Source organism: Carassius auratus, chromosome 3 (assembly GCF_003368295.1).
Source record: "Carassius auratus strain Wakin chromosome 3, ASM336829v1, whole genome shotgun sequence".
NCBI lineage: Eukaryota > Metazoa > Chordata > Actinopteri > Cypriniformes > Cyprinidae > Carassius > Carassius auratus.
Window position 1 is genome coordinate 26,090,179 of NC_039245.1, and position 14,712 is coordinate 26,104,890.

The 14,712-nt window shown below is 38.4% G+C and overlaps 2 protein-coding genes across 5 annotated transcripts in view; both read left to right on the plus strand.

Annotated features, from left to right (window-relative positions):
• Window positions 1-881: 881 nt before the first annotated feature.
• On the plus strand, window positions 882-4,340 carry LOC113052674 (uncharacterized). Its single transcript, XM_026217076.1, has 4 exons — window positions 882-1,003; window positions 1,124-1,165; window positions 3,165-3,434; window positions 3,511-4,340. The coding sequence occupies exons 1-4, from the start codon at window positions 985-987 to the stop codon at window positions 3,948-3,950; spliced, it is 771 nt and encodes a 256-aa protein (XP_026072861.1). The 5' UTR covers window positions 882-984; the 3' UTR covers window positions 3,951-4,340.
• A 3,559-nt stretch (window positions 4,341-7,899) lies between these two features.
• Window positions 7,900-14,712, plus strand: part of LOC113052681 (caskin-2-like) — an 84,811-nt gene continuing 77,998 nt past the window's right edge. For 2 of the 4 annotated variants that reach the window (XM_026217101.1, XM_026217110.1), the window contains exons 1-2: window positions 7,902-8,218; window positions 9,955-10,424. In XM_026217101.1, coding sequence (XP_026072886.1) covers window positions 10,331-10,424 — 94 coding nt within the window. In that variant the 5' untranslated portion in view covers window positions 7,902-8,218; window positions 9,955-10,330. Of the gene's footprint in view, window positions 8,219-9,954; window positions 10,425-14,712 lie in introns of all 4 variants that reach the window. The other 2 variants (XM_026217094.1, XM_026217087.1) reach the window with 2 other exon arrangements.

Here is a 14,712-nt window from a genome sequence, read left to right on the forward strand (position 1 = left end):
CGTGTGATGGGAAACTTAAATAAGCCTGCATTAGCATTTTGGAGTTTCTCTTGGTGTTGATGTTAATAAATGCTTCATAAACTAATCTCAGATTGCATATTAAACATATTTTGCTGTTGCATTCTCTCTATTAGATTGGTATAACTCTTCTTATTTGTTTCTGTTAACTTAAAGAACAAATATATTCAAGAAAAATTTGTATTTCCGGTAACATTTCTCTCAGTTTTTGAAACCGTTATGGTGCATTGTAGTCTTAAACACTCCATACCACAAACATAACCAAACTTTTGTTCACAAATGAACCCCGGATAGAGTCTCACTTTCATCAAACAAGCTCCGTGTTCAAGGTTAGATGTGAAATAGTTGGGACATCCCGGGAGGCGATCAATGCCAGCTCTTTGTTGTGAAAATTTCTCAAATTCGTGTTAAACTGTGAAAGAGGGGGGAGGGTGCAACCAATGTTTTTTTTTTTTTTTATCTGTTTGGTAAAAAGAAGAGAAATCCGCATTTGGTCAAAGAAATGTGTCACATTCAAACGAGTCAGTCAGAATCAAAAACATTAAACTTTAAAAGTTATAGCGGTTCCGGAATGTTATGCACAAAAATAATATTATTCTAACAAAGAAATGGAAAGAGGCGACTTGTTGTTTCACACACGTGCACATTAATCAGCTGCAGTTTAAAGACGGCGAACAAGCGTGTTTGAGTCATGAGATGCATGGCATATTAAAATGGCGCCAAAACTTTCCCTAAAGAATATAAATAAATAAATAAAAAATGTGGTTGATTCATTTCAAAAAGCCTAATTATGAACTGGATTTAAAAGGGGCCTTGGTGTGTTTTTCTTGGGAGCACGCCCCTCTTCTCGCGATACTATGACGCGCCCAAACAGCTGTCGGGAGATTTAAACGTGTTGCGGGCACGCGCCTCATTGTTCCCATCAGCTAAACAACGGTAAGATTACCTGTGATTCACCACGAGGACATGGCTCACAATCTCAACGGTATGTGATCATTTTATTTGTTCATGCACATGTTTTTAAGTGTAGCGTACATCGGGCTGCAGAAATATATTACAAGAACTGAGCTCTGTTCGTGCTAAACGAGCGCTTTTCTGTTTGCAGTCGACCAGGCTCGAAACGGCGAAGAGGACACAGCAACGCCTGGTAAGTTATGCACACACACTTCTCATGGCTTTTATGAAAAGTAGGCACAGCTTTCTTACTGCAATGTTTATTTGTACTTTTTTCACGTGCTCTCAAGTTGAAACATTTATTTACACACTAAAAAAAAAAAACATATAAATGATAAAAAAATTATTTTATATAATTAAATTTTTCGAAATTGAAATTTTTACATCATCTAAAATCTTAATAAATAAGCTTTCCATTGATGGAAATGATAGTACAATATTTGACCGAGATACAACTATCTGAACATCTGGAATCTGAGGGGGCAGAAGAAAAAACAAAATATTGAGAAACTTGCCTTTAAAGTTGCCCAAATGAAGCAGCAGCGCATATTACTTATTATTATGATGTAATTATTGTAGCAAATGTAGAAAATTATTTTAATGGAACATGATATTTACTTAATATCCAAATTATTTTTGACATAAAAGAAAGATCTGTAATTTTGACCCATATATAATGTATTGTTGGCTGTTGCCCGTGCGGTCCAGGGTCACATTTACGGAGTATATCTCTATCATCTATCTTTATAGAGTATGTTTGTGTGTTAATGAATGTTGTTGGACTTTCCGTCTTGTGCAGGGGCAGCCCAGACAGAAGCCACAAAAGTTTTCGTTGAATTAAATACCAGAGAAACATCATGTAACCAAAATACCAATATTAACCTAGAAAAAAAAAATACTTTATGCATATTGAAGGACATTTAGTTATACACCGGTCTAAAATACATAGACTTTTATTTTGAAATGTCTATGCTCAACTCTTTCTGGATGGTCAGTTAAAAGGGATGATATATGCATTTCAACGACTCCCTACAAAATTTTCAGTGATTGTGAACTGCTCTGAAACGGCGAGTCTGTAGAAGTACTTTAACTTGTGCAGCAATTTTTTTTTTTTTTTACGAAATCCAATGCTTTTTGAAGTTTAATAATAACATTTGATAGTTAAAGACACCCAAAGCAATGTCTGACCGACCAGCCTCCCTTTCATCCGATCTACCCACATGTTCTCGTAACATATTAGTGATCTTGTTGTGAAACAGTGATCATGTGCAAAACACGTTTTCAAAAATGTGTGTTTTTCAGTCCACGAAACGCAGTTGTCCTGTAAACGAACAAGCAAGACGCATTTAAAAGTTTCTTGTTTTTGTCTGAAAACATTTTCATGTGAACGCCTCCTGAGATGGGTCACAAGACAGGACTATAGTAGCCTTAAATTCAGAACGTACTGATCACTGTTGAAAATGGGGAAAAAAAACGAAATGTTTTTTTAAATGGTTACAACAATGTCTAATTAATAACCATTTTAATTCAGACTTTTGGTGAGACGCCCTATCTAGGTGTGCTCCAGCACATTCATCAGTTCTTGCAACGCATACCTTGAAGCACAGACATTTTTGGCAGATTTAAAGGATATGTTTGCCAACTTAAAACCAGCGTTTTATTGTTAGTGTTGGCAGTGTGTGCACGAATAATGTGTGCTCTTTCTCCAGGTTTCCTCCACCCAGGTTATCAGCAAAGTGATCTGCTTGACTGACGTGAAACATCATTTGCATCATGCCTCTGACTTTAACAGCTCCAGGGCTTTCGTTGAAACTACAGAGCGTTTTTGTATTCCTGGTTTCAGTCAGATCAACGTTTTTGGCAAACCAGAGCATATTTTCTCCGTTTTCTCTTGTCGTATATCAGATTTCAGATCCTTTTCTTCATTTATTATTTTCTTGCATTTTTACTGCACACGCAGCCAAGATTCGTTATAAGCCTGCAGCAAATTAGCTCAAAAGACAATATCAATAATGAATTATAACTTATTATTAAACGACAATTCCTCAGGTCCAAACTGACCCAGAATGTGAAAATCGTATACAGATTTGCATTATAGGGGTTAAGCTGTTTTCTGTTTTCAGTTGACTATGCTCATCGTCTTACAAATGGTGAAGAAAATACAACTCAAAGTCAAATTGTTTCACCATCAGGTGTCCCGTCATCGTGTGCACCTGGTAAATCAGCAGCTCTGGATAACCTCAAACCGGTGGCATCAGTAGCTTCGAGTGGCAGTAACAATGAGTCTGAACCGGTGACGCCAGGACATTCACGCCAGGCTACAACAACCCAGAGTCTTGAGTCCAATGGATGCAACACACCCTCCTTGAGATGTGGGGAAAAGCGGGAGAGGGGATCAGACAACCCCTCTGAAGTTCCCGTGAAACGCCGTTTGAGATTATCAAAGGATAACGGGAGAGAATGTATGGGATAATCCTCTGTAACGATTGTGGGTTTAAATCGATGCATGCTAATGCTAACGACTCTCCTGTTTCACAGGTTCGCCAGATTACGACGAGAGATGTGCGGAGCTATGGATCGATGGTGAAGTGGCTGCTTGTGAGGCTTATGAGTTATCAAAGTCTAGCAGCAACACCCAAGAAGTCGTTCGACAACCCGACAATAACAGTTCTTTCAGTCAGCCTCTCACTCCGAGGGACTTTCAGCGTGTTGTTCGAGCCGAAGTGGCAGGCTGTTTTGAACCCATCACAGACTTGATTAGTACGAGTATGGAGTGGAGCAGGACTGATTTCAATCAGGTGATAAACAGACTTCGTACACTGCAAAGGGATACCACAATACTGACACATGAAATCCGTAATATGAGAGTAAATCAAAGACTGACGTTAGACGCAATCCCTCTAATGAATGAAAGAATGAGCGTCATTCAAAAGTGTGTGTTAGAGACGCACAAAATGTTGACCGCTACTAGAAAATGATGGGTATGTTTATTATAGCATACTGATACTGTTCCAGCCGATTTCTGTTAAACTTTTCCTCTTTTTTTTTATAGAATTTTGAGTGAATTTTTTTTTTTTTTATGAATGATGTGCATGCTTGTTTATTATATTCATTTTTGTGTGTTATAGTAATAGTTTTTTTTAGAAGTCATTTTAAAATGGTGATTTTCAATGACATCCAACAAGATAATGAATGGGATTTTCCGAGTAATGCAGAACTGTTGAAACAACTTAAATCTGGAAAAAAAATACTGTATTTTACTTAATATTCATCTCTGCAGTGTATTGTGTTGTTTTATTGTGTGCACCGATCATTGATATTTTGTGAACTGGTGAAGAGTATAACATTGATTTGGTTTTTTAAATGGCTCCTGTCAAGGGGTGGTGTATGTTAGTCAGCAAACGAACGGTCACAGCTTGAATTTCATATTTTGGAAGTTGAAAAAAAGGGCAAATCGTGACCCCCAAAGACAACTGGGTCAGGTGATGCAAGGAAGCAGCATCAAGGTCAAGGACGGCCGAGGCACACTGATGCATGCAGGTACAGTATGTAGACAAGCTCATGTACACAGAGTACTGTGCAAAACTCTTTCACCATGTCAAGGAAGCCAATGCTATGTTTTGTGAGTAGTTAACCTAAAACGAAAGATTAGACCGATTTAGCGTCAAATATGATGATGGTGCATTACCTATGGTAAACTCAGATGGTCACACCTGTGATGGGGAAGAAGAACCAAATCAGAGATAGATCAAGTCCATTCTTGATGAAGTTTACCATTTTAATGAGATCAGAACTGAACCAAATCGTGACGGGAGTATATTGTTACACACCCTTTAGTAATTTCCAAACCATCTTTCTGTCATTAACTGTAATAATGAAGTGAAATTTGTATGTGCATAAGGAGACAACAGAAAGATCTGCTTTAATGGCCATTAATCCCCCACTTGATTAATCACAGTACATTTAGACAATTGGTTTATATTACACGTTTTCGGAAATATGATGCTTGAATATGCAAATCTAATTAAATATCAGCAAATTTGCATTCATTTCCAGACCAGAAATCTGAAAGTTAGATAAAGACAGGTGTAAAATTCCACTCCGGAGCAGTATTCAAGGCTAAATGCATCCCATCAGTGTATGTTAAACATTAATAATAATTAGATACTACATATAATTTAGTAAAAAACAAAAAAAAATATTAGTTGCACATTTTATTAACAGTTTTGTTTGCATATTTTGATAACAAAACACAATGACAGATTGGTCTTTACATTGCTAACACAACATTTAATCCTTTGTATGATTCAAGTCTCATGTTAGTTAATAAGTTTATGGACACTGTTTAATCTGTCTTTAATGTCAAATGTAGGAAAGTCTTTCCATTTAATAGCATGTGCTTCACCACTAGAGGTACATGTCTTTTCCACGCCCAATTGACTTGTCAGAACATTAGATCTTTACACTGTAAAAATATGCCAGGAATTTACATGATATTATTTACTCTTATTTGCATATTCATATTCAAAGTTCTGATCTAGTCATGTCAGAAATGTGACAAATGAAAACATTATTTGTCCAAAAGATGACAAGTTAGAACATGAAATAAGCTAATTGCCTGACTTTAAAATAACTATTCTTAGCATGACAATGAAGGTTTTATTTCACCATTATGTTTGTGGATGGATCTTCCACAATAGTGAGGCAGCGACATCAAAACTCGACTTACAAAACACACACAAAAGATAAATACAACACAACATAAACAAATAAAACCAACATAAAAAACAACAACTCTTCATGATGCTTTGCATGCTGGGTGACCTCATGGTGCAAATGCACTGGTAAAAAGACTGCACAATTAAACTGGCTTGATGGCTCTTTATTATGTTTTCAGAGTATCCTTTTCTTGTGCAGTGAATCTGTTTGCTTATCTTAATCTATAAAAACCTTCAAAAGTAAACTGTTCTTTGCTTCAAGGTGCTTGTTTCACCCTATGGTTTAGCTTGTGGTCACTGTGATACTGACTTTATTTAAACATGCCCCAGGTGTGCAACATCTGTTTGTGGTATAGCTGGAAGATGATAGCACCCCTGATCCTTTGATCACCGCTCGCCCTTATCTTTGTGGGAGCAGGTGAAGGGATGCAGAACCACAAGCCTTATTCTCCAGTTTTCATCGGGTTCTCCACAGCACAGTCTCATTCAGGCACTTGTCAGAGCCATATCCACTTCCTGTTCCAGGTGACTTCATTTGAGAGGAGACAGGAAACACTTTGATCTGTGGCTCAAGCGAGAGACTGATAGATTAGTGTTTGTTTAAGTGAATGCATGCTTTTGGTGAAGAGGAATAAACCCAAAGGAAAGACAGATCACAAAGGAGATCACTTCGTTCTCCTAAATAATAAAAATGAAAGTTGCTGCAAGTGTGGAAGCCTGTGGCTCTTTGTTCTTAATGAATAAACAACTTTCACAATAATAAAAGCTGTCTGGTTATTTTAGCTCCGTGAGAGTTACAGGAGGTGATAAGACCAAATCACTCTGATGAACAGCTTTGGCTCAGGCATTTTTACAATGATTGAAAAAACATTTGAGATTGTGTGCGATGAGATGGGTACACTGGTTAGCTCAGTTATCTGATAACATGATCTGCTGAAGCACACAAACACTAAAGTCACATGATTTTTTTGATGAGTATCAAGGAATTTATTCAGTAGTTTATGTGCATGTTTCCTTAATAAAAATAAATAAATAAATAATAATATTAAATTGAGTGTAAAAGTTATATTTTTGATTTGTTTAATGAAAATTATTTGAATGTATGCTCATCTTGGCATTTCCATCCAGTGTTTTATATGCAATATCCCAAAATTCACAAATAATAATAATAATAATTAGGGGATGTAAACATATGTAAGCTGATGTGATTAATTTCTGCTAAATCCAAATGTTTTGATGCTCTTCACATTTATTTGATTGTTATGTACAAAAAATGTAAAATAAATATATATATAATAATAGAATTAAAAGAATAACAAAAGAACCTAAAAATGGGAACATTTAACTTAGCACCTAAATTAATATTATTTAACATCACAGAATCAACCTAAATACATTACTTCATTACCAACAAAATCATTTTTTATGGGTTAAATCGGGTAGAATAGCTCTTTAATTGCAGCACTTTTTATGCCACTATTAATGTATCATGTCAATGTTTGCCTTATTTGTGTGTCTCATGTATTTATTACATATACTGGTTAAACATATATATTCTTTGATAAACTTTGTCCATTTATCATATTACATCATTTACACACACACACACACACACATACACACACACACACACGTTTGTTTTTCGTGAAAACTGGGGACATCCCATAGGCCTAATGGTTTTTATACTGTAGAAACTGTATATTGGCCCTTCACCAACCCTACACCTAACCCTAACCCTCACAGGAAACTTTGTGCATTTTTACTTTCTCAAAAAACTCATTCTGTATGATTTATAAGTGTTTTGAAAAATGGGGACATGGTTATGTCCTCATAAGTCACCCTCACCTTGTAATACCTGTGTCATACCCATGTCATAATACAAAGTTGTGTCCTGATATGTCACAAAAACAAGAGCACACACACACACACAAACACACACGCATACATATATATACTTATGGATTAATATCTTGCTAATTTATAGACACATATTGTGCCATTTTTGTATGTAATTAATATAATTTAATTGACTAAATTCATCATTCACTTTTATATAACACTCATAATATTAATAATATTATCATTTTAAATCATTATGTACTGTGCTTCACCTGTAGTCTACATCGGATAATTCACGGCAGAAGGGGCTCGGGTGAGTGTGGTCTGCCGGTAGAGCAGCGGTAGAGTCCCAGAGGGCGGCAGAGCTGCTCTCCTCCCCGCCCTCACCGGAGCACCGCCCCGCGCAGGACTCCACTCACCACCGGAGCTCTCAAAACACGCTCGTGCAGGTCGAAGCACGCGCTCAGTCTGGAGTTCATCGACACGGACTGCGGAGAGAGTAACTTCTAAAGACTCGAGCGCGAGTAGAAGCGGTGTGGAGAGTTCACACTCACCCCGAAGTGTGTTTAAAGTGTGAGAGCTGCCTGAAGGGACTGAGCTCGCTGGGGTTCATCTGTCTGGACTGAACCTGGACCCGCTGTTACTGCTCCAGACTACATCGAAGACAAACACTCCTCTCTAATGTTATGGTAAGTGTTTTCAACATAACTAACGTCTTACAGTAGTGTGAAAACAATGTTATTTGTGTTTAAATCGGTAGTTATGGCGCTAATGTTTGATAGATATGATATTTCACCATATTATGGTTTCATTTTCCAGTTTTGTCAGGCAAAAAAATGACTAATTAGAGTTTCTGCGAAAACACAATTCTTATTGTTTGTATTGTAAAGTAGTGATTAAGTGTAAGCAGCTTTCTGTTTATGTATTGACCTCAGTTCAACGGTAGTAACTCAAACGGATATTTTGGCGGTCGCTGTTGTTTTGTAAGACTCTCTGTCTCAAGATTGAATTAAAATCTGCCAAATGTATCAACTACACAAACTGAGCAGTTTACAGTGTGCTTCTGGACGTGCTTTTACTTCAACCAGCAGCAGCTGTTGATTGGTTTATTGTTGTATGGTGTGCATTAATATGATTTATCATTGTTTGTTTATTTTGGCACCCATGTGATGTCTGTGCTTAGACACGTTTTGTATGGACTGAAGGGGTTGTGAAGCAAACATCCAGACTTGTAACCTAAATAATATATAGTTGTAAACCTCCCAAGAGTTGATAAATCCCCATCCAGTCTCAATCTCTTTGCTTCGACCCAAGTGATCTGAACAGATCTGATGCGCAATCACCGCTTCCCAACTCATAAATACAAACTTCCCAGAAGTACTCGAGGCTACCATGATGAGCGAGCGACTCCTGGTTCTGGAAACCCCAACCAATGCTTATTTTTATGCATCGCCAAAAATCAAGATGATGGTTTGTAAACATGAATGCCAGTTACTGCGCTTGTCTGTCACCTGTTTGTGAGATATTTTCATCAGTCAAAGAAGGCAGTTCAATCCACCTTCACATTCATCTGTCCTGTTCCTCCTCTTTTCTTTTTCCATCCGTGGCTTTCCCCACAATAAAGAGCATCTGTAAACAAGCTCATAAAGTTCAATCGAAACCTTATAAACCCATCATAACCGCACACTCCACCCTCGCTCAAAAACTCACACATTGGTTTGGCAACAATGACAGTGTTTGAGATGGTATGCCATCAAGACTTTTTTAGTGAGTGTTTCTTTTGGCTTGTTTAAATGTCATTTGAGACTTCGAATACTAGAGTCAGCAGTTTCGTAAATAGTGATGTAAAGGCGGTTACTACTACTACAGCTGCTCATATTTGGGGCTAGGCATGTAAACGCAGATACGATAGATAAGAAAAATAAATGGATTTTGTCCATGCAATAAATGTGTTATTTCGAACCTCACTGACTTAGACAAAAGCGTTCAAAATACACAATACAAAATAATAGGTGTCTGTAATATTTTTTGTATTGTTTTTGAAAGCAATCTCTTCAAGGCTGCATTCATTTGCAGTAAGAACAGTAATATTGTGAAATATTTTTACTATTTAAAATAACAGTTTCCTACTTTAGCATTCAAGTTGTCATTTATCCCTCTGATGCAAAGCTGAATTTGCATCATCATTACTCCTTCAGAAAACGTCCTAATATGCTGATTTACTGCTTAAAGCATCTGTAACCTTTCCTTCAGAGGGAATTGTTCTTGTTTGAAAGGTGAATAGAGTATTTATTTGATCTCAAAAGCTTGCTGTCAGAGCGTCATAGTAGGCTTCTGTTCTTTCTCACACTGGCTGATTTGCTCATGGACTGTACTTGGCTGATGGATTAACAGTAATATTTTTCCTGCCCACTCTTTTTTTCAGGTTTTGGTCTGCTTGTGCCACTCCAGTCTTCACAACTTTCTGAAGCATATCAGCAGGGCCTCTGCGTTCCCAGAAACTGAGCTCCACGTGACCAAAACCGACTATGTTACCCTGAAAAGGCTCTGGAAACTGAGACAATTAGTATAATTGGCGAAATAATAGATTTTCCATTTCTCCGACCTTCCGTGATTTTCGGAGAAGCAGTGATATCTGGTTGCTTGTGGTTCCCTCAGCCGTCTGGCTGTCACCTCCCCCGACTGTAGCACTACAGAGGATTCTGGGATAGGTCCATGCCGTGGTTGTGCCGCTGTATGGAGGTGTAAGGGAGGAGCAGGACTCTTGTGGGACGCTGGTGGAGATCTGGCTGGTGGAGATCATGGGAAAAGAGCAGGATCTTCTGCAAGCGGTCAAGAATGGAGATCTAGCTACTACACAGAAACTGCTGGCCAAGGTCAAAGCCAGCAAAAGCAGTGAGTAACAGTGCACTTCCTCCCTGTCCTATCGCTGCATTTGACAAAATGTGTATCCATGAGGATTTTTGCATCAGACCCTCATTGGCGATTGTTCTACCACGAGGGGGCAAAAAGATGAGCAGTTAGTTCTTCAGACGATCCTGTGATCATAATATTCATCTACCCATGACTATGTGCATGTATTGTTTTGAAATGGTGCTCATGATTCTACAGATTCTGCATATTTGTTTTCACATCTTCTCCATGAATTGTGAGGGACACTTTGCAAGATGGATTTCAAGGAATAGTTCACACATAACTCTGAAATTTGTCATAAATGATTGATCCTCAGGTCATTCCAAGCCTGTATGACTTTCTTTCTTCCATAGAACACAAAGGAAGATATTTAGCAGAATGTTCATACTGTAAAAGTACATGGTGATCAGGAGCATTAAAAGGTCCAAAATGACCAAAAAAAACCATATAAAGGTTGATCCATATTGCTTGTACACTATATTCCATGTCTTTTTGAGCCAGCTTCGAGGAACAGATTGAAATAATTTGGCTACAGTCTGCAGAAATTCTCCTGTGTTGTTCCATGGAAAAAAATAAGGTCATGCAGGTTTGAAATAATGTTAAGTCAATAAAAAAAAGTCACATTTAGACACAGGCAGGCATGTTAATTGACGGTTGAAAGCATGATCAAATTAGCCACAGTCTTTAATTAACAAACATGCAACGGGTAGCAAAGATTTCCACAGAATTCAGAGTTGACATTCATGACCAAATTAGTCATTAGGAACAGTGATTGAACACATTTGCTCTTATTTACTGACACATGGCCCGTTTACTTCTCATTTCACTGGTTCAGTCAGTCTTTGCTGGAAGTGCCTTGTTTCCCCTGGTTTGTGATCTCGGTAAGAGCAGCGGGATTGGCCTTTGGAACACCTTGCCAACTGGGTCCTGATAACATCAACAGACTCTGTGTTTGCGTTGTACTTTTATCTCTTTATGGCTGTACATTGAGAGTTCAACTCCGGCATGAGAACCCATGTTCTCTGTGATGTGGTCCAGCGGGAGTCTGTAAAGGGGAAGACAGATGCTCCACCCCAATAAGACCTCCCAAACAGCCAGGCGTCAGAAGAGAGATGGGGCCATAACATAAAGACAGCTGTGAAAACTATACGCCACTACAAGCTGAATATTGCAGTGTTTTACTATAATGTTATGCATATTGTTATATGGTTACCAAGACTTCTCACTTTACAATAGACTGCTTCAGGGTTTGATTTCCAGAGAGGTGACTTTGATAACCCAGCACCACCTCAGCTATTCTTCACCAAAGTGTGTGTAAACACGCACAGATAACACAGCCGAGTCCATCTTGTGTATAACCTCCTCTTTTGTCTGGTCCATTGTGTGAGTAATTGTGCCATAATGTCATCTTTAGTGCGCTGAGGGTCATAAATGCTTTCATACAGTCATTAACACGCGGCAGGCTTTCGTGGCCCTCGTCCTTCAGACTGTAGAAGACCAGGCCAGATGACTAGCCTAACCAGCATGTCTCAGCCCCACATCCCTGCCGCTTTCCCTCAGTCCTCCACAGCCTGCCAGATTACCCACGATCCTTTGTTCGCACTCGCAGCTTTACTAATTCATCACCTTGTGCTTGTTACACGTGCTCGTCAAGGCTGTGCAACAAACAACACCCTCTATTGCATCCAACCTATTTAAGATCTCTGTGTTTATGTCTAGAGAAAGGCTGTGGACAGTTCTCATGGTCAGGAGCACGTCTGCTGACTTTGGATTTTGCTGGACGGGTTTTCTTTCTTTCCACTGTCTCAGTAGCAGATGGAGGTTTGAGGTTGGGTGGGATTGTACAGTGATTTGTTTGTGCGTGTGATAATGCTCCATGTTAAATCTGTGGTGTAATCCTCTGTTATTTCAGATTTGATCCTGTTGTTTTTAGTGCTGGGATGTTTGTTGGCATACATGTTATTCAAGGGAACTAGACACAACATGATACAATAAATGCAATGTAAAGAGTTTTTTTCTACACTGTACAGCCTCAACAATATGCATAACAATAATCAACACTTTTCAAAATAAAATATTCAAATTATTCAAAATAAAATAAAATTTTCAATGTGCTTTCTTCACACAAAGCACATTTTATATTATTTTATTAAAAAATAGCCTATTGTCTTTTTAATTTCTTCATAGTTTTTCTTACAAAATAAGATTAGTCAAACCATCCAATGCTAACATCAAGCACCTTGGTGCATCCAGGGTGCAGAAGTTCATCTAGTTCCCCGTATTTTCTAATACTCATTTCAGCGAATGTGGTTTTGATCCTTTCCCCCAGATGGGGCGCGTGTTTGTACGGGTCTCAAGCAGTCAGTGGTGGTTTCACAGTTTGTAATGAGGGCACTCAGAGTCACAGATGAATTCATTTGATCCTGTAAAGGAGCCACTGTAGTGGTTCTTCATTCATTAGTTAGTGGTTTAACTGCATGTTTATGGGATGCCTCATCTCCCACCATGACTAATGGCAGCAGGGGAAACTAATGAGATCTTGAAGAGGACGTGTTAAAACCTCTTTTGACAGACTGTGAAATTCTGTCTCTGTACAGCAGTTGTTTGTGAAGTCTGTCACTTGCCTGATAAATGGTTAATTGGCAACATGAGAGCATGTCAGGTGCTGTTGGGAAGATGAGAAATATCCCTAAATGTTGTGCCTATTGTCACCTGATTTATCTATCTGTGATCATTTGAACCAAACAGCCATTTAGATCCATGTTAAAAATGGACGCATCTATCAATACCATTCATAAATTGAAGGTGGTATGATTCTTTTGAATGCTTTTGGAAGAAAATACTTGAATATTGTGAACTATTACAACTTATCTGTTTTCTGTTCAAATATATTTTAAATAATTGACTTGTTCTTGTGATCAAAGATGAATTTTCAGCATCATTACTCCAGTGTGATTGTTATTAATGTTGAAAACAGTTGCTTAACATTAAACCATGATGCATTTTTTTTTCCAGGATTCTTAAAAAGAAAGCATTTAAACATAATTTATTTGAAAAGATAATCTTTTGAAACATTATAAATGCCATTATTGTCACTTTTAACAAACAATTTAACGTGTCTTTGCTCAGTGAAAGCTTATATCTTAGTCCTATGTAACAGTACTATGTAATATTTGATAAAAGATCACAAAAGATTTATTGACAAAACCCTGAGAATTTCAGAAAAAAGAAGTGACCCTGTTGTGACCTCTAGATGAAACGTGTCAATGTCCTGAAACAATACTAAATTAATTCTAAAAAACGTTAATGAGCATTCAAGCCGAAGAGGTGAATGGCTGAGATCATCTGTTTGTGTGTGTGTCTCACACACTGTTTATTTTCTCTGGGGGTCTTATCTTCTTATCCTGCATTTGTTGTGTCCGTCAGACGCACAGATGCAGTTTTTGGCATGCCACAGATCAGTTTAGAGATTACTGTAATTATTTTCTGCCTGTGAATGAGTATACAAACGTTATCTTCCTGACACAGATGACTTGTACTGGGAAGAGTACTGCAGTCTTGCCTGAGGCCAAAATAATGCTGAATGAACCAGAGAACACTGTGTAGCTCGAGCTCTGCTTTGCTGCGGTTTCACTTACATGCACAAACAGCTTGCAGTAAGCCTGTGTTTTTGGCTGTTTAGAGGAATGGAAAGTTACTATAAGTGCACCCAGCTCTCAGTAAGACCCCAGCAGAGCTTCACAACAATGCAGTCAATTAATGCCTAAGCCCTGCTGCATACGAGCATGGCTGACGACGCCACGTCTCTTTTCCACAGGAATGCAGGAGCAGTACATGCGGAAAAAGGGTCAGTGTTACACTGTATGCTGTGACTGGAGAGCCGCAGCTGCCTCGAGCTGGAGCTTAATCGTATTCCACAGATATTTTCAAGCATTCCTCCTTCTCTGAGCGTGCCAGCCATTGTCCAGGCTGTGACATAGCACCCCGAACTTTGAATGAGGGGGAAAAAATGCACAAGAATCGTAGAGATGATGTCAGCCAGAGGGAATGCATGCCTCACATCGCTCTCTGTGTAGTTTGAATGCATGCATTTAACAGGTACTGCAAGACTGTGTTGTGTGCTGAGACAGCCGTGGAGCTGCAGAGGATGGGGCAGTGAACTCTACAACACCATCCTAGTGTACTGCACTGTGCTGTATGTTCTAGTAGAGACAATGATGCAATAATGGCAATATCTTGATTGTTGGAGCAACAGCATTACTAATTGAGC

Excerpts from the sequence above, each read along its gene's own strand:
- LOC113052674 (XM_026217076.1), top strand. Across the intron at positions 1,166-3,164 it reads AGAGGACACAGCAACGCCTG|GTGTCCCGTCATCGTGTGCA; the intron begins GTAAGTTATGCA and ends TTTCACCATCAG. Across the intron at positions 3,435-3,510 it reads AAAGGATAACGGGAGAGAAT|GTTCGCCAGATTACGACGAG; the intron begins GTATGGGATAAT and ends CCTGTTTCACAG.